This window comes from Hylobates moloch, unplaced genomic scaffold (genome assembly GCF_009828535.3).
Source record: "Hylobates moloch isolate HMO894 unplaced genomic scaffold, HMol_V3 SCAFFOLD_5, whole genome shotgun sequence".
In the NCBI taxonomy this organism is placed as follows: domain Eukaryota; kingdom Metazoa; phylum Chordata; class Mammalia; order Primates; family Hylobatidae; genus Hylobates; species Hylobates moloch.
In genome coordinates, this window is record NW_026652280.1 from 1,227,429 (window position 1) to 1,249,615 (window position 22,187).

A 22,187-nucleotide genomic window follows, 5' to 3' on the forward strand; every position below is an offset into this window, starting at 1 on the left:
GCAAGCATTGCAAACATTATCATTAATGTCAAAGGAACTTATTTTTCGCACACTAGTCAACAGCTAAGAGATGTGAAACTGTAAACAGGCAGGGGATGGGCAGGAATAGGATTTTATTAGAACAAGTTAAGAAAAATGCCAACCAGTTCAACCAACTAACAGAACTTAGAGTGAAACTGTAAACAGGCAGGGGATGGGCAGGAATGGGATTTCATTAGAACAAGTTAAGAAAAATGCCAACCAGTTTACCAACTTAACAACTTAGCCAACACTCTTCCCTTCTTGGTGAATGAGAGTCTCTGGCCAGGGCTACTTTTAGGAAGTACTAACCCATTTGCTTCTATGTGAATGTGAAGGCGGCCTCAGGAGCTGCTCTGCCACAGCCCCCCTTGGCTGATCTCAAATTAAGTATCACACCCATGGTGCCACGTTGGCCATCTGCACTACACAGGATAAAAACATAGTTTTTTTTTCCATTTAATTTACAGTGATCCCAATATCTGCTGTTTACACCTAGATTTTCAGGGCCTCTATTACCGTGTGCACATTCCTTCCTGTCTGTGTTTCTCAGTTGTACAGAAGAGGGGAGGAAAGTCCCACAGGCCTTTCGGAGAAAACCTCTAACAAAAGCATAGCTTCAAAGACGACAGTTCAAAAAAATACATGGATTTTCCCCTTAGCACTAATAAAATATACACAGAATGTTTAACAAAAGTGTTCCTATTCTTAGGAGTGACTCTCGGTGTGAAAGGAGCCCCTCAGACTGTCTGTTTTTGGTCTTCGCTCAGCTTTAATCCCTGGTCTGTTACAGAATCTATCTATCGTCTATCAGAATGACAGGCAGAATTTTTAGCCTGGATGATCTTTTTAAAGCCACAAGTGAAAAACATCATTGTAATATGTGTGTGTAAAATGCAGCTGTGTGATTTCCAAGCAAACTAATCCTCTGATTTGGTTTTACATGAGAAATAACCTAAAACAGGTTTTTTTTTTTTTTAAAGAAGTTTACTTAGGATAATATTAAAATGCTCAATTTTTGCATACATTTTGTTTGATTGTGTACGAAATATATAACTTAAGATATGCTATATATACATATATAATATTTAAGACGATGCTTTCTTCAAAAATTTCAAGCTACAGCTCTTAGCATTTCAAGTACAGTGGCTTGTAAGTAAGCTAACCAATTACAAAGTAGTATTAAAATAAGTGTTCTGTAATTTTCTTTATCAATCTCAAAAGCTCACCTTCAATACACTTTTGCGGCATATTTTTTACTCATTACAATTAGCAAGAGAAGCAGAATTTGTTTAGTGCAGGGAAAGGGATGTTAACTTATCCACTTCAATTAGTAACTCTAAAATGCCACGTGGATCTTCAGGAAAGGAAAACGGACTTTTTCCTTTGCCTTTCCATCTCTTAAAAATCCAGAAAGCATTTTTCCAGTTTTCCTAAATTGTTAGGAGACACTTATTTTCCTGCAAATTATTTCTTTTTAACTCCTTATGATAGCTTTGAATCCCATAAAGAAAGATGAATTATCACATACTGAGCCCAAGCTGTGAAACAGGAGGAGACAAATAGAGACCCCTACTGTGTTTAACAATGTAGAAGAAATTCCAGACGCAATAGAAAAATTTTCTGTCCTTTTCCCGAGACCTCAGAGTGTGTGCGCACAGCGCTGAACAGTGGAGGGCACTCTTGCCATGCTCAACGCGGCTCTGACCACACACTCCCGAGCGTCGACGCAGTGGCCCACACCTCAAATTTGTTAAGTCACGACCACCTGTGGCACCGTCACCAACTGTCTTCTGTTTAAAACATTTGCAGTTTTTAACCTGTGCAGTGAAGCACCCGGGAGGAGACACTGTTGCCTTTATGGGTACATGCAGATGGGAGCTGGACAGCACTCGCATTTAACTATCTGCCCTCGACGCTGCTTCAAATAATAAGATGTTTGTTACACTTCAAGGTTGCACAATAGTTCTTTCATTTAGATGTTATTCTGTCATCACACTTATAATGAACGCATATGTATCACTATCTATGCCTAATGAAAAATACGCAGACCTGAAATATGTCAGCTAATGCAAACAATTTCAATCGAAATTTGATGAGGGGGTGAAAACAAGGTTTTGCTAAATCACTTTTGGTGAAGATGCAGATGGTTTAAATTCAAAGGCTGTGGTCTCACTGATTTGACACATGAAATTAAACGTGCTATTTCATGACATGTCTACTTGAAAGCACCCAAACACTGTCCATTTTTCAAATCCACTACGCATAGAAATAAATATGCAAAACCACTTAGACGTATAAATGCCTACACCTGAATAGCTCTAGAGGGCCACATGAGCCACACTGCGTCCAGAAACAAGGCTACGATCAGCTGTGACCATCAGCCCGCTCACACTCAGGATCAGGCCATGGAATCATTTCCATCATTTGTCAGCACTTCATGGCACTTTCATTTCTACAGGCAAAGTTTGCACATATGCAAAAAAATCATCCTGGAAAAGCCACTGCCCTGGGTCGTTGAAGCCAGTGACTCTGCATGTACACAGATCCTACAACAGAATTACCAAACAGTGCGGTGAAGGTCACTCTCGAAAAGACCAGTAACACCGACGAATCACGACAAAGTGCCGCGGCACCTGCAGGGTTAATTAAACAGTTCAAGATGCAATAGCTACACAAAAGAAAGCCGTTTTCTCCTCTTCTTTAAGAACTATAAACACTTGTGCTGAACTAGATGGCGTCTGAGAAGCCGTGCAGCACGGCGCAAGCTCGCGGGATCTCTAGTTAACACTCAGATTCAGTGTTAACACTTAACAGAACAGTGGTGAGCCCTGTTGCCAAGGTCAACAGCACAGATGCACTAATTGTATTATGAGCTTGACATCTAGTGGCCACCCCTGGCAGGGCAAAGCAGGCAAAGGTTAAATCAGCAAGGCTTGTCAAAGCACTTCTAACTACCCACCTTCAGGGAGAGACGGTCGGAAGCTGGCCAGCACTCTGCAACCCCACCTTTTCAGACATCAGACAAAAAGGCTTTCTGCGCCGAGCTGGCTGCTAATGCTCGCAGAGAATGCAAAGGGGGTAGGGATTTTAGATAGTAAGCATAACTAATCTGAAGGTGATTGAAAAAGACAGGCCCACAGAGGAAAATATTTAGACACCACACTGGCATTGTCAGATCCCCTTGGTGGACACCGTCTCAGTCTCGAGAACTCTTCCCTTTAATTAAGAAACAAATCAATCTTCATCTCTAACATAGAAACCATTCCATTATTTTATTACAATTAATATTTTATACTTTCTGGAATATGACTGGCCTGGTTTGCTTGGAAATCAGTTAGCTGCATTTTAAACCATAAATGTGTTGAAATTACATGAGAACCCTAGACAGGTTTTTTTTTTAAATAAAAGTTTACTTGGAATATTAAATTGCTCAGTTTTTACATACATTTTGTTTCATTGTTTATGAAATGTGTAGTAATTAAGGTATCCTGTAATTACAAACCTGTCCTTCCAAGACTAAAACATGTTGGTCTTATTCTGGCAACTACTGAACAAATCATGTAGGAAAATAAAAACTAATAAAAACAAAAAATCCTGTTATATTTAAAAGTTACGCTTCTTGGAACTATCTTGCAGCACTGAAAGATGGTTCATATCTTCATTAGGAGTGAGAAAGATTTTTATTGTACTTAAATAAAAGCCGGTGCCAATACTTTTAAGAATGCTAAATTCCAACTAATGGTCAGCACACAGAATAGAAACCCTGGTTGTGCTTTTGCTGAATTCTCCCCAAAACAAAATATTCTTAGGGCTACCTGGAGATGAATGGTACAGCTTTTTAGAGATTGCAGTTGGAAATGAAATTTGACCCACTTTTACCATCATCTTGTATACAAAAAAGAATCAGCTTGCTAAGTAATTCCTGCTGTTACTCCATACCTTTTTCTGGCTTTGAACAACAGATCTAAAAATATTGGATAATGCATATGCCATGGAAGTTGAAAATGTATTGCACATAAAATTCGAGAACTGTTACCTAATCACCTCTCTCTCTCTGTAAGGTGGGAATTAATTGGCATGCTTTTTTGCTGATCACAGAAACGTGCATTTTTAAATAGGTTAAGTTTTTTAATGTTGTTTTTAAAAGAAATGTTTGCAAAGTCTTCTTTTCCTCTCCCCTCACCCAAGCCGGTTACTTACTTTTTACCTTTCATGTTTCAGAGAAAGCAATCTGCCTGTGAATGTTAGAAAGTGGCTCCTGCATTGTTCCTTTTGGTATGCTGAATTGTAAATGTGTGTAGTGTGCTGGGGGAGCACTGAGGGCAAACCATGCATATACAGATAAAAGAAAAAGACCCTGCGCCAAGCACTGGTGGCCGAGCTTCTTTCCCTTAATTCAAACACAGTCTGTGAATACCACTAGTAAATTCTTAAATCACATGCTCAACACATTTAAAAGGATTTTTAAGACAGCCATATACTTCTAAGTTTCCAGAAAAAAAAACAAAAAAAACAAAACACTTTGAAGCAATTAGTGCTAACAAACAAAATACAGGATGGTAAATGGTTTTAAATTATAATACCCTTTTGTTCCTTCTTAAATACATATTTTCTAACAACAATAAAATACATCTTTCTTAAGTTATTTTTATGCAATAAAGAATAGCAATATTGTATCTTTTAAAGTTCTTAGTGGGCATATAACCGTCATTGGAAGTTTTAATTAATTTTTCTTAGAACAAAAATATTCAGCTGGCTCACAGGATTACTAGTGGCGCAAAGTTAACTGGATCCCAAAGCTGCAGCACCTTTCTTCTAAAATAGGAATGAGATCATTTGCAAGTAAGTAATTTTAAAAAACAATTTCTGTTAGGAATGTCTCAATGACTTTTTTTTTTTTTAACAAAAGGATGACTTTAGAACTTTACATAAATTATCCTTACTTTTTCTCATTCTAGACATGTCATGTTTCATTCCTGTAGTGATAAGGTTTGGGTAGCACCAGTTATTTTTGTATAGAATCTTTTCATTGCTTCAAAAATAAATCATAATTCTTTTTTAAGAGATACAGGCTTTGTGCTGTAAATTAATGTGACTGCATCTCTGTCCCCCATTATACTAAACATTTTTGCATAGAATATTTGTTCTGCAGGACATTATCAGTAGCTTTCCATTTTACTGCATGTAGATGGACCTGCTGCTTTAATTAATATGTCACTCCCCGAGTGATACAAAGGAATTATTTACCTCGTTTCTAAAACACTAAACTAACTGAGCTCACTTGTAACTTCCGGCACGGTCTATTTCCATTGCATTTAACAAAATTAAAATTTTGAGGAGATCTGATTCAGGTTGGAGTAATTTGGTTTCCACATCCATTTATCTTTCAAAAATTTTTACTTAGTTATCTTAGGAACGATGCTGAGTGCGACCGAGTAATACACAAATGGGGCATTCCTTGACTTAACACGGAACAGAATGTCTGTTATGCTCCTTGAACAAGCTGCTTCGAATATAATTAAATGAGAAAGAACTTAAAAAAAACAGTTCGCCTAAACTCTCTCAAACAAGCATGGAAACTGCTCGACCGACTCAGCCCCAGACACGGTACTTTGGGCCTGTTGCAAAATAGGACCAGGAACTGTGGCGACGTCTGGATTACAACTCTGGATGCTGTGAAAAACACAGGCTTGACAAGAACTTTAATTCCACCATGGGTAAAAAACCTGAATATTTTGCATCTCTAAATAAATTCGAGCAGCAACAAGAGGGATTCAAGTAGAACTTGTGAATAATTTATCCCATCTTAGGCTTTCAAATATAGGCGATATAGCCCTCCACATGTTTACACTATTAAGTTCAGCATGCTCACATTTCTGAAGTGAAATTAAAAATGAATAGCAGTGCCTCAGCTTGTTAATTGTTAAATACAAGGGGGTTTACTCTATTAATTAAAATATGCTTTAATAAAAGGAGACATGGCACATTTTGATAACGACCCTACAAAGCTGAGAAGTATTTACATTGTTGCATTTTGGGGCGGCTGTGAAAGCCGATTTTAAGCTATTCAGGAGCCACAATAAAAAAGCTTTAAAATTCCTCACTGGGATGCAATGTAGTTCTTTTGAAGGAAAGACTGTCTTTCTCATTCGGCAGAAATAAATCCATTCATTTGATCATGTAGTCATTGAGGGCGATACAAAACAAACCAAGTGTGAGAAATTCTATGTGATGAAGTAAACAAAACAAAAAAAAATCCATTTCCATGACAAAAAGATTCTTTGTCCTTAATCTACCCACCATATGCAAGCGTTTCTTTTTAGCATATCGCCTGTTCTAATCTTGGCTGACTTGGCTACACAGATAAGACTCCCTTACCTCCACCGCAACAAAAAGACCCCAGCGAGCTCACTAATTTTATTTAATTCATTAATTCTCCAGCCGCGTCATAAGCATGCTCTCTCGTTCTCATCCGACATGGGTGTCTACCTGCTTTGTCAAACTTTACTCCACTGTGTGGGAAACTCTTCCGCCCCGTTTCCTTTTCGCAGTCTCATTCTCAGAGTAAAAAGATCACCATCTGCCTCCAACAACTTGTAATAGGTCAATCATAAAAGTCGGCCTGCCTATTTTCTTAAGGAGCAAATTATTTTACTGCGAGCTGTGCTGCAGGCTCGGGGTCGTGGGGTCGCCCCTCCTCGGCCCTCTTTCCTGGCGCCCTGGGGGCCCCGCGGGGCGCGCCGAAGCCTGGGCGCCGCGGGCCGAGGTTTTAACTCGACGAAGGGGGTGGGGGCGCCCCAAACTTTGCGGGGCTAAGGCGCCACTCTGGGAAGTCCAGCCCTTCGCCAGTCTCTTAACTTTCGCGGCGCCTGCCCTTCGCTCTTGGATGTTTCGAAGAGGACGCTCCCACCAGCGAAATGACTGCAAAGGCGAGGTCTCCAGCGCCCGGCCTCGGCGGATCCAAAAAGAAGGGAGACGGAAGGCCCGCGCAGACGCTGCAATGAACGCCCCGGAAACACGCCGGGGTTCTGCCGCGAGCAGGGGCCAGGCCCAGGTGGCCGCCGCCGCGCTCACCCCCAGCTTAATTCCCCAGGCGGCCATTAGGCAGGGCCGAGCCCCCGACCTTCTCCTCGTCTCGCAAGAGATCACAGACTGCATCAACGCGCCGGGACACCGCGGGTCACCCGAGGCGGTGCGGGGGGCCGGGGAGGTGGCGCGGGCCCCCGGGGCGCCGAACAAAGCTGGCCGGGCGGCGGGGTCCCCAACCCGCGATCAGCGGTAAGTGGGCTCCGGTCGCCTTCCCCGCTGCCGCGCTCGCCCCGGGGTCGCCGAGGCCGGCCCCAGCGTCCTGGCGCAGAGACCCCGGGGGGCGGCGCGGAGGCGGAGGCACCGTGAACTCCCTCCCGCCCCGGCCTCCGAGCCGTCCTCGAGCCGGCCGCGGCCTCGGCGCCCTTCGCGGGCAGCTCCCCGACTCCGAGGAGCCAAGTTTACTTCGCCCACAACTCTCTCCGCGGCCGCGCGCGCTCCGGCGAAGTACCCGGGTCCCCGCGGCCGGCCTGGCGCGGGGCGGACACTTGCTCGCGGGAAGCAGGGAACTTTCTCCCGCTCCCGGACGCGCGCAGCCGCTCCCGCCGCACGCGCTTCCCCAGCCCGGATGGGCAGCCCCAGACCCCCCGGCCACCCCGCAGCCCCGGCCCTCACCGTGCTCGGGAGCCCCGTCAGGCGGCGGCAGCTCCTCGTCCGACTTGAGGTGCTGGGGCTTGGCCTGCTTGCGCCGAGACATGCTGCTAGCGGCGCTCGGGCCCCGCGCGGGGCAGCGACATCAGCGGGGCGGCCGGCGGGAACGACGCGGAAGGCGAGGCCTGAAGCGACCGAGGCGGGCGCGGGAGCGCGAGGAGCCCAGAGGCGGCGGATTAGCGGCTTCGCGCGGGCGGCGCGTAAGGGCCTGAGCAATTAGGCTGGTGAATAATGCATGGCCATTAGCGGAGGGCCGCGCCGATTGGCCGGGCTCCAGCGGACTCCGGCGGCCTATGCAAATGAGGCCGCGCTCGTCAGCTAGCGGCCGCGCCTGGCGGGGGGGGCCCGCGGCGCCTTAGCGTCGCGGACTTCCAGGGCGCGCGCTGCCCGGCGCCGCCTCACATCTCGGGCTCCGGCGCCGCGCTCCTCGGCCGCCCCCGGTGCGGCTCTGGCGGGGCCCGGGTGCGGCGCGGGCCGCGGTGGCCGTCCCTCCGCAGGGCGCAGGCAGCAAACTTTGGCGGCGTCCGCGCGGCGCCGTCTCCGCCGGCGCGCCGGGCTCGCCCCTTTATAGAGTGTCTGCGCCGCCGCCCGCGCCCCCCCCGCCGCCGCCGGGCAGCCCCTCCCGGAGCGAGCGGCCGCGGGCAGGGCTCCGACCCGGCGCCTTTGTCTCGCCCGGGCCGCTCGGGCGCCGCGCCTCCTGCTCCGGGCGCGCGGGGTCGGCCGGCCGCCTTCGCTGCTCCGCCGCGGCTCTCGGCGCCGCTCAGCGCGGCGGGCCCGCTCGGGCTCAGGTGCCCCCCGCTCTCCGGACCTTCTCGCCCGGCCCCGCGTCCCTTCCGCGGGCTTCCCCCGGCGGCCGGCCGGGCTCGGAGGCTCGCGGCCGGAGCGGAGCGGAGTGCGCACGCCGGGGTGGCAGGACTTCGGCAAGACCAACTTTCCGGTTCGGAAGCGGCGCGGGCCGCGCGGCTCCTCCCCTCCCCTCCCTCCCCTGCGTTCCCCCTCCCTTCCACTCCCCCCTCTCCCCGCCCCCCAACCCGCGGGCCCCACCGACTCCGGAGCGCCCGCCCCGCCCGCTGCCGCCACCGGGGCCGCCTCGCCCCCGCGCCAGCCCGCCTGGGCCTCTGCGCCGCCGGCGGCTTCTTAAATACAGGAAAGGGAGGGGACCGCAGGGCCCCGGTGTCCCCACCCTAGTCCCCCTTCCCCACGGGCCACAGGGCGCCAGCGGAGTGGGCAGCGAGCGCGACCGAAAGTTCCAACTCCACCAAAGTCCCGCGCGCGGCCCACCCCGTTCCCGGGATTTCGGGGATGACACGGGGGCCAGGTGAGGGGGCTGCGCACTTTGGATCGGCCCCACACTCGGGCAGCTGGCGCGGCGCGCTCCCCGCACACGCGCCCGCCCCCTCTCCCGCGGTCGCACGCACGCGCCCTCGCCCTCGTCCCACGCGCACAGGCGCGTACTCCCACCCGCGGCCGTGCATCCGCCGCGCTCCATCCCGCGCGTGTCCTCTCCCCGAGCGGCCGCCAGGATGTGCCCCGGCCCCGTCGTCGCCGCGCCCGCGCCCCTCGCCCCAGTACGTCTTTTTTCGTTTCCTAAATTTCTTATTTTTGTCCTTGCAAGTGGCCCTGTATGGTGTGAAGCGTCAGCACAGATGGCCTCCCGGAGCTTCCCCGAGTCGTTCGCTGGGGGAAGCGGGCGGTGAGCGGCCAACCCGGGGCGCTCCGCAGGCCGCGAGCCCTGGCAGGGCTGCTGGTGGGGGTCCGCCTGGGGGAGGAATCCCCGCCTGCTCCATCGGACCCGGCCTGGCGTGGCTCGCGGCGCTCGGCGGGCTCCCTTCCATTCTAGAATCTTCCCGCTTGCTTCCCAGCCCGCGTTCTCCCGCCCGCCTTTAATTGTGTAAGTTTGACGAAGTCAGAGCTTTGGGTTTCAGGAAAAGCGCAGGAGAGTCATAGAGGAAGGGAGGGCGCAGGTTAGAGTCGGGTCCAAACAGCCCCTATCGCCACTTTTGAAAAAAAAAAACAACAAAAAACCCTTAAGGTTGGTTTTATTTTGCCTTTTGGTGGCGGGCGTATTCATTTGGATTTTTTTTTTCAAGACAGACAAAAGATGTTTGAAATCTGTAGTTATCCCGTTTAACACACCCATCGATGGCTCTTTTCTAGTTAAGCTACGGGGAAAACGTCTTTATCCCGCAGTTAGGCTGCGAACTTGTGCAGATGCTCAGGCTTTGTGGAGACGCGCCGGCATCTGGCGCAGAGGCGCCCGGCGGGGAAAAGTTTGCAGCCCGGGCTTTGGGGCGCGCGGGGGGCAGGAATTTTTCTGAGAAGAGGGGCATAGAGAGGCGGCGCGGGTGGGGAGAGAAAAAAGGAACGCAGCGGGGAGGGGGAAAAGCAGCTTGCAGGATGGGAGTTTCTTGCAGAATTTACAGGACTAAAGAGTTTGGGGAAGTCGCAGAGCCGCAGCGGAAAGGCAGGGGTCTGAGACTACTTTTGAGAAGAGAAACAACGCAAAACGATCGCTGGAGGGCCAGAGCCCTGGTCGAAGGTGCCCTAGCTTTTATGACCTGGTTAATTATGTCTCTTTTTTATTTTTATTTTTTTCCCTGCCATTACTACTACTACTACTTCTATTTTTTTTTTTTTAACCGACACACTTTGGGGAGAAGAAGCAGACACAGGTTCCCACGGCGTCTGACGCCTGCGGAGCAAGTCCAGAGCCAGCTGGACTTGCAGCCTCTGGCCCGGCGGCACCAACTTCTCACTGGGTCAGTTTAAGCGCGCTGTGCCCACCTTTTCTGTTGCGTAAGGCCCGCTCCCCCTGTCCCGCACCCCCTCTCCAACAAACTGGCCCGATGTCTTTAGGTCTTTCTGGGGTTTCCAAATGCAGCTTTTAAATTTCATCGATCTGTTTTGCATTTCCTACAAGGTGTGGACGTGGGGAGGATCTTCTAAGTCCCTCCAACGAAGGCAAGTGTGCGACTCTGGCCCTTGATTTGTAAGAAGCAAGCCTTCAGATTGCAGAAGTGTTGCGCGGGTCGCCGTGCGTTGCGCGAGTGGGAAGATGGAGGAGGCTGGCACGGTGCTTTCGTGGACGCAAGTGAACCGGGCGTGAAGGCAGGGTGCGAGCTCTGCCCTTGGCCCAGCCCTGCGTGGGCGCCATCCCAGATTCCGGGCGGTGCGAGGTGCAGAGATCTGGAGAGAGTTACGGGTTCCCCAGCGCAGGCTGCCCTGGGATTTCGTTGGAAGATCCGGCAGAGCCTTGGAGGAGAGGGCCCGGGAGGCTGTGTGTGCAGCGGAAACTTGTACGAATGCCCCCACAGCTGAAATGGCGCTCACGAGTAATTTCTGCGGTGCACTCTTTTAAAAATTGACTTAAGTGAACAAGATGAATTTTTTAAGAAAGCAAAGGTAGAAAATAAAAGGCTTGCGACTTCTTGACTGGCTTGTTCCCGCTTTTCTTCCTTCTCTATACTCAGATCAGAAACTTTAATTGCTCTTACTCAGTGCGACAACTTTTAATAACAGCGTTTGCATTTTAAGCCTGAATTGCAACCATAGATTTATTGCGAAGTGACAGCGTGTCTACGGAATATTTTCGCAGATGAGACAGGACGTGCCCTCTAGTCGTGCCCAGATTAAAGGGACGCTGGGCCATGTGCCTGTGTAGTGCAGACTCGGAGGGGCACACACATACTCGTCATCACATGATCACTGTCTATTAATATTGTCATACCTAAACACTCGCAAAAACAAAAGTTGCTTTTCTTCCCTGTAATTAAATCTAATTTGTTAATTGTCTTCCCTCTTGCAATGTTGTTTTCATCTTAAGAGGTGACACATTATTATTTTGTCTGTCTAATATTATTTACAAATTAATGCTGTATATTTTACATTAATGAAACATATAATTAGGTGTTTGGTTCAATCGGTATCATTCAGATAAAACAAAGCCTATCTGCAAGATTGATTGGAAGTGGAATAGTTGGTTTTAATTTACCATCACAGTCACAGTTTATTGAAGCTACCTGGCCCCAGATTCACAGAAGCTAGTTTTACCTAAGGTGCATTTGATGCTTTGTTTACAAGTGTTTATTTTCCCCAACCACTTAATGCAAACAAACAAAAAATTCAAATATTAGGGCTTTCATTTCATTTTCTGTCTTCTTTCATTCTTCCCCCCACCCAAAGTTCCTTTCTTCTATTCTCTGGCCACCTCTCTCCCTCCCTCTGGTTCCTCCCCTACCCCCAACTTTTGTTTTAGGTTCTTAGAGTTAAATTCAGCATGATTTTGTGCCTTTAATGCTGTGACAAGTGACTGCTAATTGGTTCTCACTTGAGCAAAGATATTACCATACTAATATTATTATTGGTAAGAAGAGGTAATTGATAACACCACCTGCCACTCTGGGGCAATCAGGATGATAAATGTTTCCATCAACAGGAAATCTGTGCTTGGTGTGCCACAGCCCAACGCAAACAGCATGTCAAGTGCCAATTATAAAGATGTTGCTTTTCTATTACATTGGGCGGGGGTGTGCTAGGAAACGTGTAGCCAAAAATTATATTTATGGTTTTTTGAAAACGCTTTTTCCAATCCTCTGTTTGCCTACTTGAAGATAACTTTCCCCATAAAAATAAAATGCTCTATGTAAATAAACCAGCACATAGCTAACTGCCCTGTCCACACTGGATACAACTGCTGTGACTTCCTTTGCTTTCAAAGCTATCGAGATAAATATGCCTAAATATTTTTAACAGATGCGAGCCGGGTGTGGAGCGTATCAAGCCATTTTTGTTGTGTGCTCCGCAGCCTTCCTGTGTGTTTATTCCAGGACGCTGTGTAGCTTCACCGTAGTCATCAGAAGCAAACATTCCGTGGCTTTTTATGGCATACACAGAAACATCAGCTCACAATCGTCTTCGCACTGAGGGATGCAAACGATGGTGAAGTACTTCTCTCCTGATGGCTAAACTGTGGCTCGGGGCTGCATGTAGACCAGGAGGGGCATTTCAGCATGTATGATTACATAAATAATGCTAGCAAGTTAAAACTTTGACTCTTGCCTATAGGGAGGCTGAAACGATTATTATTTGCTTGCATTAATAGATGCAGGCCTCAAAAGGCGAAATCAGCTATTGATAATTGCAAGAAGTATACAGCAGCTACTGTATCGATCGGCTTGTCCCTTATTCCCCTGGTATGGGAGAGATAAGAAGACTCACTCTTTAGTGCAATATAATTTCTTTTGACCTATCTGCTTGCAACAGACTTATGATGAATAGCCAGAGTGGTTAAAGTCCTTTATCACGAAAGTTACCCCTTGATATAATATTGATTCTTTATAACTAGCTCCAAACACAAAAATCAAACTGTCCACTTGACCATCATCATCATCAATATCATCACAAAGCCCCTGGAATAAAGATCAGCGCCAGCCTGAAAACGCTTTCTATAATCTTCCCGGCTAATCTTTATTTGCTGATGATGAAAAGAAAAAGAGGGGGAGGGAGAGTGAGTGGAATGTCATTTGGACGAACACTGTATTTATATGTGTACATACATTAGGTCAAGACAAGGCGGCCTCTCCCCATGAGGACCCGCGGTCAGCGTGGTCATCCCCCGCAGCGCTCGGTCTCCGGACCCACCCCGGGAGGCCTAGGGGTTGGGGGAGAAACAAAAAGGGCTCCACGCACTGTCTCGCGTTAGAGACAGAGTGAGCCCACAGCCTCCTGCTCGTTAGAAATCAATGCCACGCGTCCTCGGCGCTCAGGCTGGCTCTGCGCTCCCGGGAGCGCCGGCGGAGAGGGGCGCACGCCGGGTGGGCTCGCCGGCGTGGAGGGGCCGGGCTGGCCCGGAGGCGCACATCAAAGGCCGCCGGTGCAATGCATGCGCGTTTCCCTCAATTAACGGCATTTCCTGCCCCCTCGCTTCCCTCCATCCGCCCGGCCCCCCCGCGCCAGTCCGGGCTGCCTGAGCGCGGGGACGAGCCTTTGCCCGCGCGCGCGTCCGTGTGAGTGCGCGCGTGCGCGTGCGCGTGCGAGGGGTTCCAGGGGCAATCCGGATTTGCCCAGGGGAGGCTGCGAGGGTCGCCGGGCCCCGAGGTCCCGTCGAGGCCGAGTTTCGGGCGCGTTTTGGGGAGAGTGAGGCTTAAGGGTGCGGCGGGTGGAACGCAGGGACGAACCCAGTTTCTGTCTCCTCGAACGTTCCCTGTGTCCGCACCCACAGGCTTCGACTCTGGCCTTAAGGCGCGGCTGCCTGCGGGACCCTACGTGTAGGGAGGGGTACCCGGGCACCCTCATTTCACACGCCCCGGCGCGGTCTGTTCCCACCGCATATCCGCGACCTCAGACGTCGCGCGTCAAATGGGGGCGGGGAGGTGACTGTGAAAATAATGCGGCCACAGGCGCGGGGACGGCAGCGCGGGGACCCCGCCCCCGAAATTTCCTTATTAGCGAGGCCGCGGGGGTTGGGGGCGGACGGGGGACCCCCTGGCTCCGGGCTCCACTCCGACGGCGGGACGGGTCCTCGCTCCCCCCCGCTCCCGTCGGTCCCTCCCCAGGGCGGTCCCAGGGCTCTGAGCGGGTCCCAGCGGGGCTCGGGCACCCTGGGGTGGGCGGTGTCAGGCCCGAGGCCGGTGTCCCGCTCGCTCCCGGCTGTGGGCTGTGTCCCCGCGGCGCCCTCTCGGGAGGAGGACTGGCCCCCGCCCCCGCCCAGGGCTCTAACCCCTCGGAGGTCACCGGGTCTGGCCCCGCCTCACCACGCGGGGGCCACTTGGATGGCCGCAGCCAGAGGACGGGCCTGGGCGAAGCCCCACAGCTGATTTCAGAACCGCGTCTCTCGCCAAAGACGTCCTGCGGGGGCTGAGCGGGGCGCAGACCCGAGGCCTCCTGGACGGCCCAGCCCCTCGCAGGTCCCCGCGGTCCTCTCTCGGCCTGCGGGGCGGGGACTGTGGAAGGGGAGCGCGCGCCGGAGATCCTGGCGTCAGAAATGCCGCGTCCACGTCTCCGCTCTCGGCCCCTCTGCGTCCGAGACAAACCCGCGTGGGGAGCTCCGTGCTCCTGCGCACTTTTCCTGGCCGTAGAGCTCCCCTGCCCTGCAAATCGAGTTCAAAGAAGTTTCAGAAAGCGGGCACAACTTCGATGCAACCGTTTCCATCGTTCATGGCTTTCTCATGATCACAAATGTCATTTGTCTTGGCTCCAAGCTCTGCAAAAGTGCAGGGCTGAATTCCGCAGGATGTTGCGTTTGTGGAGAGGCGCTCACCACAAGGTCCTTGACCGCTGAGCAGGGGACAAAGAGGGCCGAGTGCGGGGGCGGGGGTGGCTCCCGCTCGCGTTCCAGGATGGGCATCTTCTCTGTGACCCATTGCACTGAGCTGTTGGCCCACAGATCCCATTCGGGCTGTCCTGGCAGGTCAGGGACAGGAGAAGAGGTACAAGATTCAGATAGATTAGAATCAGTGCGGTCTCCAGGATGAAAGAGAGCAGAGTGATCATCTAATTCTCAAACTGGGCCATGTGGCTTGCTTAGCTAAATAGTCAACAGGTGTGTCCAGGGGCCACGTACTGGCGCCCAGAGATGCCTGGCCTGGGCAGACTGGGGGCCAGGTGTGAGGCCTCCTCGTGACCTTGGCAGAACCAGGGCCGGCACTGCAGAGCCTGTGCCGCCCGGCCATGTGACGGATCTGCGGGGGTTCCTGTGTCTCCCTTGTCCCCCAGGCCCGCCTCTGCTGAGTTTTGCTTGATAGCACGTATTCTGTGCCTTCGAGTGTGGATGTCTGACTAATCAGCACTTTTCTGCTTGAAATCAGAAATGGAAGAACGAAAGGCACAGCGTCTCCAGGAAAGGACGGTGTCACAGGAGCCACAGGCAGGGGCCTTCACTGATGGAGACGCATGGGCCCCAAAGAAACTGACTTTCTTGGAATCGCAAAGTCAAAAAAAGGAATTAATTATAAAAATTTCGACTCTTGGTTGGAAGGTGGATGCGCCTGAAGTCTAGAGATGATTGGATGCTGTGCAGGTGCACTCTGCTTTAAGAAAACCTAGTAAGTCAAAATTCACAAGCTAGAAAAGTTGAAGGGATCTTTCTTTGCTTGACCCAGGATTCTTCACTTGTCAGGAGTGTTCACTGCAGCTGTCTCTTAAGTAGCCAGTTCTGCCATGTGTTGTAAAATTGGCTTGCCGCGTGCAGTGCGGTGTGCAGTAAGATGCCAGTACTGCCTTACTCAGCCCGGCTTGCCCACATGCCTGGACCTTGGGAGTGGTGTTTCGGGCCTTTCAATGAGTTGCTGAAAGGCTGCAGTTGTGTTTTATTACAGTCATTCCTCTAGGAAGGGACAATCTGCCATGACATGCCTGCTTGTTGATCTGGGCAGGCAGCAGGGGCTGGACAGTGGTGGCATTGGGCCTCCCTTAAATAAAGGTGTCCTCAGAGGCTGGGGGAGGAAAATGATAGGCTGGAAAAGGGAGCCCCAGGCAGTGTGAGAAACGCAGAAGGCAGTGAAAGTATCCATGAGGGTCACGTGGCCATGTGGAACCCTGTGATGGAAAATAGGACAGAGGGGTCCCGTGAGGCTCTGAGACCACAGAGGGCAGTGGTGGAACGAAGGCTCCCAGACCAGCTTGGATGTGGAAGGTGAGTGGGAGAAGGCCAAGACCCTCGATGCTTGGGGCCTGGGCAGTAGGCTTGCTCTGGGTGTTGCAGACAATGGGAGCCTTGGGGAAGAGGGGACCTCAGTGGAGCTGCTGGAGTAGTGTGGGGTTCCAGGTCAGCCCACTCAAAATTCCGTCTCAGAAGTTCTGAAGGCCTTAAGGAAGAGCTGAGACTTGAATGCAACACATCCAGACAATAAGACACACATGATAGGAGAAAAATACCTCCACGGAGAAGCCCAAGACACGTCTTTCCCAGGCCTGGCAGGAAGTCGGTGCCTCTAGCACAGGAAGTCTTAGCGACCTTCTCCATTACAAAGGCCTCTCAGTATTTCGCAAAACACGACGGTTCTGAGAGTTCTTGGTAAACAGACTTGCTAATGGGAACCGTCTATTTCTTGTGGCAAATTTCAGAAAGGGTCACACTTGCTCACATATTCAGGGCACCACAGCCACCTCCTGCTCTCCAGCGGGACCTCCTCTGTGGACCCTGAAGATCCCGGTCGCAGCCCATCGCCTGCCGCGTAGCTCTGGCAGGTTTCATCGTCTGTGCTTCTCAAGTACGTGTCACAACCAGCCTTTATGGACCCAGGTTAGGAGGCGCAGGCCCATGTCTTCTAAGCAGACGTCAGAGCCACTGGGGGTGCCCATAAATGCTTCTTTCAGCACCCACTGTGGGTGGGTGGCTTGGAGGGTGCCAGGTTGGGATGGGAGTGATTTGAGATCACACATGTGCAATGGGCACAGGTGTGCACAGACACGTGTGGTACATACGTACATATGTATCTTGTGGTATGGTACACCATGGAACACTGTGCAGCCATAAAAAGATAGAGATCATGTCCTCTGCAGGAACATGGATGGAGCTGGAGGTCATCATCCTTAGCAAACTAACACAGGAATAGAAAGCCAAACACCGCATGTTCTCACTTGTAAGTGGGAGGTAAATGGTGAGGTCACATGGAATCAAAGAGGTTGGAGGAGGTGGGGAGGGAGAGGAGCAGGAAAAATAACTATTGGGTACTGGGCTTAGTACCTGCGTGACTAAATAATCTGTACAACAAACCCCAGTGACACGAGTTTACCCACAAAACAAACCTGCGCACGTATTCCCTAAACCTAAAAAGGAAAAAAGAATACACTGCCCATCCATTGCATGCAAGCACCATGGTCCTCCCACCCGGCCCACCCGCCAGTACTCCCTCCTGTTCCAGACACTAGAGGACAGGACATTGGAGCACTTAAACCCAGCCCAGGAGCTGCCCCTCATTTCCTCCGTGTCATATGGTGTTGGCACGTGTCTTCCTAAGCCAGATTATTTACCTGTGCTAAGGGCTTTACAATCCACACAATACCCAGCAAGGTACTTACTTAGTTTTATTTCAGAGATGGGTCTCCCTGTGTTGGTCAGGCTGGTCTTGAACTCCTGGCCTCGAGTGCTCCTCCTGCCTTGGCCTCCCAAAGTGCTGGGATTACGGATGTGAGTCACTGCACCCAGCCCCTGGGTACTTATTATTGTCCCCTTAGTAAGGATGAGGAAACTGAACCACAAGAGTTGGAATAGCTTGTCCGAGGCCACTTGGCTGTTGGGAAGACGTCTCTGTGCCGGAAGCCAGGGCGCAACCAGGTTAGGTGGCGTGCCTGGGCTCCCACAGGCCACACTCGGGCCTCTCCAAATGCTGAGCTCGCTCTGCTGTCTCCAGCCTTCCAGGGACTGTTTTTGAGGAGGGTGCTTCCCCTTAAACAGGAATCCCCGCCTGGTCCTCAGAACCTTCTAGTTGTTTGTGCTAATCAGAGAAGATGAAGCGTTTGAAGAGAAGGGTGGTGCAGAAATGATTTGCGTGGGGTTTGGGTGTGGCCAGCCCTCCAGGACGCTGATGTGCGCTGTGGGCTGGTGCAGACTAGGGCACAGCAGTCAGTTCCATGGAGCTGTGGACAGGTGTGGGGAGAGGGGAGCCGTTCTCAGGAAATGCTTCAACCAGTGGCACCCTCACGGCTGAGCGGTTCTGCCGCCTGGGCCACAGGCTGGCCATTGGGTTGGTTCGTTCTCCCAGACGTGATCAACACCTCACTCCAAAGTGTGCAGAGATCTCAGTGTGCCACAGGGAATTTGCATGAATGTGAACGTGGCCACCTCATGCTGTCAGGCACATTTGTTTTCTGAAACTGTTAAGTGGGCTGTTGTAGAGAATGGCCTGTGCACTGCGGAGCGTGGCCCAGTGCTGAGACCGTGATGCGGCTGCGGCTTCAGCACCCTCAGCGCCCCCTCCCCAACACCTCCCTGCAGCCCCTTCATCCAGAGGAAGACGAGACGGAGCACTCATGGTGGCCACCTGCTTTTCTGTCGGTGAAATGAATACGTTTTCCTTAGACAGCAGGGAGAAATAGCAGCGTTTGATGGTCAGCTTGTACTCCAGTATCACAAGGGTGTGATATGCTGTTACAACAATGTCTTTGCCACAACGATGATCAAAAATCAGTGAACATTTTGTGTCTGTCTATAGAGAGAGGATAAGGAGAGGATTGATGGGTCTGCTTTGCTCTGTCATGTCATCTTCGCATGCCGTTTACCTTGAGTCTGTATAGAACCACCTGGGATTTCATGTCATACATGCTGCTTTTCTATTTTCTACTTCTATGAAGAGATGTGTGTGTGTATTTCAAACACCACTATGCGCATATACGGATTTTTAAAGTGTTCCTATCTTCTGGGGCAGGGTGCTGCCAAAGAGGGTTCTCACAGCAGGAGAGAGGGCTGAGCTCAGATGCAGGCTTGGGAAAATAGGTCACTTGGCCGCAGGTAGCAAAACCAGACCACCCCGCAGGATCATGAAGAGAGTTTATTAAAAGGATCAGGACAGGAGCAAGATTAGGCTTTCTAGAAACTACAGACTCCTGTGATTAGAGGGGTGGAGAGAGTGCAGCAACATCAGACAGGCCTTCCCGGAGGTGCTGGACGAGGAGTCCTAGAGGCCAGGTAGAGGAGGGCCGTGGTAACGAGAAGACGGGGAAGCAGGCTCGGGAGGGTGTGGGAGGGCCCCCTGACTTGTTTCCAGAGAGAGCTGGTGCTGGTGGGTTCAGCAGCCAAGAGAGACAGGGTTGAAAACAAGATTCAGGGTGTTGGTACCCAGTCTCGGGGCGCCAGCCCGGCCCAGCCCATTTCTCCAAGTTGCCATGGGGTGGAGCGAATGTGCTGTCATCTCTTCTATTCCTTGAGTTATGTATTTTATATCTTTCCTCTGTTTGTTAATAAGGTTCTTCCATTTCTTGAGTTATATATTTTATATCTTTCCTCTGTTTGTTAATAAGGTTCTTCCATTCCTTGAGTTATGTATTTTATATCTTTCCTCTGTCTGTTAATAAGGTTCTTTGAAAAGTCTGAACACAAGGTTCCTATCTAGTCGTATGATTATGGGTGTTTTCTGCAATTTCAGGTTGTAGCTTATTAAATACACCTGCAGGTTTCAAGAAGTAAGGTAGACTCATATACCATGACCATGTTTTCTAAAAATAGGAATGACTTAAGAAGAAACATTTTATAACATAAATACATTTTAAAGTACCATTAAAAATGGCAGAAGGTGAATATGCTTTAGTAATACAATGTTATTTGGTATAAGAATACTCTGAAAACATTCCCAAGAGACCTGCTGTTAATAGACGTGTCCTCCCAGGAGAAGCTGGCTGGTGGTAGAGACGAACAACTGTGGAAATGGAAGCAACCCATTTTTTGCTTTTCTGTTTTAAGTTGAGGTGAAATTCGCAACGCGTAAAGTTAACCATGGTAAGGGGAGCAATTTCCTAACATTTGTGCACTCACAGTGTTGTGCAAACACCACTCCTCTCTGGTTTCAAATTGTTTCATCTTCCCCCAACAAAAAAAAACAACTGCCCACTGCAGTGACTCAGTACTCCCTCGCCCCCGTCCCACAAGCCACAGATCCACTTTCTATCTCAACCATGGACTTTTTTGTTTTTGCCTTTTGAAATATGTTTTATTGATCAGCTATTTCTTTGATAATGTGCTGTAAAAGAAAACTCTCCAAATCCCAGAACTAGTGACGGTGACCGTGGATGTCCCTGCCCCATGGCTGTGGGTCAGCCCAGCATCGCTTGGAAGTGGAGATGTAATAATTATGCATATTTCTGGGGTATGAGGCTTTTAGATCTGTGCATATGATGGATAATGATCAAATCAGAATAGTTGGGATATCTCAACAATTATTTCTTTGCCAACCAGTGGTTTTTAGCTGGAAGGTTTTGAGGAACCAGTTTGGGTGATTTTCAGGTTGACCTGCCTGGATCATGTGACTTAGATATACCCTTGGTGCCATCTCCATATGACAGCATTCTATAAAAACCAGTCAAACAGGTGAGGAAAGGAGACGCGGGGCAGATCCCGGTTCTGTCTTGCCATCAGCTGTCTGATGGTTACTGGGCCCATCCACAGCCTCTTGGCTCCTGTTCATGAAAGAGTGTGCGACCTGGGATCAGTGACCCCCAAAATATATTCCTATGTTTATAGGTGCGTGTGTGGTTTCTGAGGTTTTGGAGATTCGTAAGCTTTCATCACAACCCATAATGTAGGACGTAGGTCTGCTCAGTTTATTTTTTATTTTTGTAATAAAATTTTTTGAGGAAATTGCTGAAGATGATAAATTATTTGCATGATGAAGCTTAAAATATAATCTAATTGCTTTGAAGAGTGGATCATGGTGGCCAACTCACCATGGAAACCCTAACGCTTGGGCACAGGAGGTGTTCCTCCAAGTGTGGGCTCCTTGAGTCCCTTGAAAAATATGTTTCATGGTCACAGAAATTTGGGAAGTCTTGCCTGCTGTACAACCCTCTGGGATTCTTGACATGAAAGTGTGTTAAAGGCCCTGGCACTCCCTACAGTGAAGAAACCCCTGGTTAGTGTAATTCATCCTTTTCCAAAGATGCTTGACCAGAAAAAAGTTTTTCAAGCAGCTTCTGTTTTTAGCATGTGAGTGTGATTGGTTGAGCTGCGGGGAACTCTGGGTTCCCGTTTCTGTTGTAATGGGGAGAGCTCCTTGGGCTTCTCAATGGGAAACCCCCTCACCTGCAGCCAGACTCCTGTGTTAGGGCAGCCATTGCCGTGCTGACCTCCAGAGAGCCCTGGAGCAGGCTTCTTGCCACCAGCACCCTGCATTCGGGGCAGGTCATTCTTGATGGTGGGGTTGCCCTGTACATGAGGGTGTTCACAGCACCACTGGCCTTTGCACACTGGATGCCAGGGCACCCCTTGGTGGGGGAGGGGGAATCACCTGCCCCAGGCTGTGGCTCTGGTGTGAGCGGATGGCCGGGCTGTGCCTTTGGAAGAGATAGACTCAGGCCACACCAGGGGCATCAGGTGGAGAATTCCCTGGTCAGCAGTAGGTGGGGGCTTTGAGTCAGGGGGAGGGAGAGAGAGGTTTTAGAGAGGAGGGTGGAGGAGAAATCGGCAGGGCAACCCATGCTACCCAGCTTCCTGGGGTGGGCAAGGCAGGTCTCGAGGAGCCTCTGTGGCACTGGGCCGACCTGGAAGGAACCAGGCTAGCACCAGGTCAAGAGAGGGGAGGCTTGTAAAGAAACGGGGTGGGTGGGAGGGCAGTGACCAGGGCGAGGCCTCCAGGGGTGCCTGGCCTGGGCTCGGGCTGGGGCACTGGGGTGGGTATCAGATGTGTGTGTCTTATTCTATGGCTGCGTCCCTGCCCTGAGGGGCGTGACCCTCAGGCCCCACACGCTGCCCTCCTAGAGACTAAGAGAGGAAGAGAGAA

General features: G+C 50.6%; 2 protein-coding genes across 2 annotated transcripts in view; one reads left to right on the forward strand and one right to left on the reverse strand.

Annotated features, from left to right (window-relative positions):
- Nucleotides 1-8,300, reverse strand: part of SALL3 (spalt like transcription factor 3) — a 20,157-nt gene extending 11,857 nt beyond the window's left edge. The window contains exon 1 of the mRNA XM_032152037.2: nt 7,723-8,300. Within this exon, the coding sequence (XP_032007928.1) occupies nt 7,723-7,804 (82 nt within the window). The 5' untranslated portion in view covers nt 7,805-8,300. The remainder of the gene's footprint in view (nt 1-7,722) is intronic.
- LOC116468438 (basic proline-rich protein-like) lies at nt 7,803-11,550 on the forward strand. The gene is made up of 4 exons (XM_058439890.1): nt 7,803-7,958; nt 8,118-9,076; nt 9,374-10,517; nt 10,679-11,550. The coding sequence occupies exons 1-3, from the start codon at nt 7,803-7,805 to the stop codon at nt 9,453-9,455; spliced, it is 1,197 nt and encodes a 398-aa protein (XP_058295873.1). The 3' UTR covers nt 9,456-10,517; nt 10,679-11,550.
- Nucleotides 11,551-22,187: the final 10,637 nt, after the last annotated feature.

What these genes read in the sequence shown, in the direction of transcription:
- LOC116468438 (XM_058439890.1), top strand. Translation starts at nt 7,803, where the DNA reads ATGCTGCTAGCGGCGCTCGGGCCCCGCGCGGGGCAGCGACATCAGCGG. An exon ending in CGGCTTCGCGCGGGCGGCGC is followed by an intron (nt 7,959 to 8,117) that starts GTAAGGGCCTGA and finishes GCGGCGCCTTAG; the next exon opens with CGTCGCGGACTTCCAGGGCG. An exon ending in GGGGATGACACGGGGGCCAG is followed by an intron (nt 9,077 to 9,373) that starts GTGAGGGGGCTG and finishes TGTCCTTGCAAG; the next exon opens with TGGCCCTGTATGGTGTGAAG.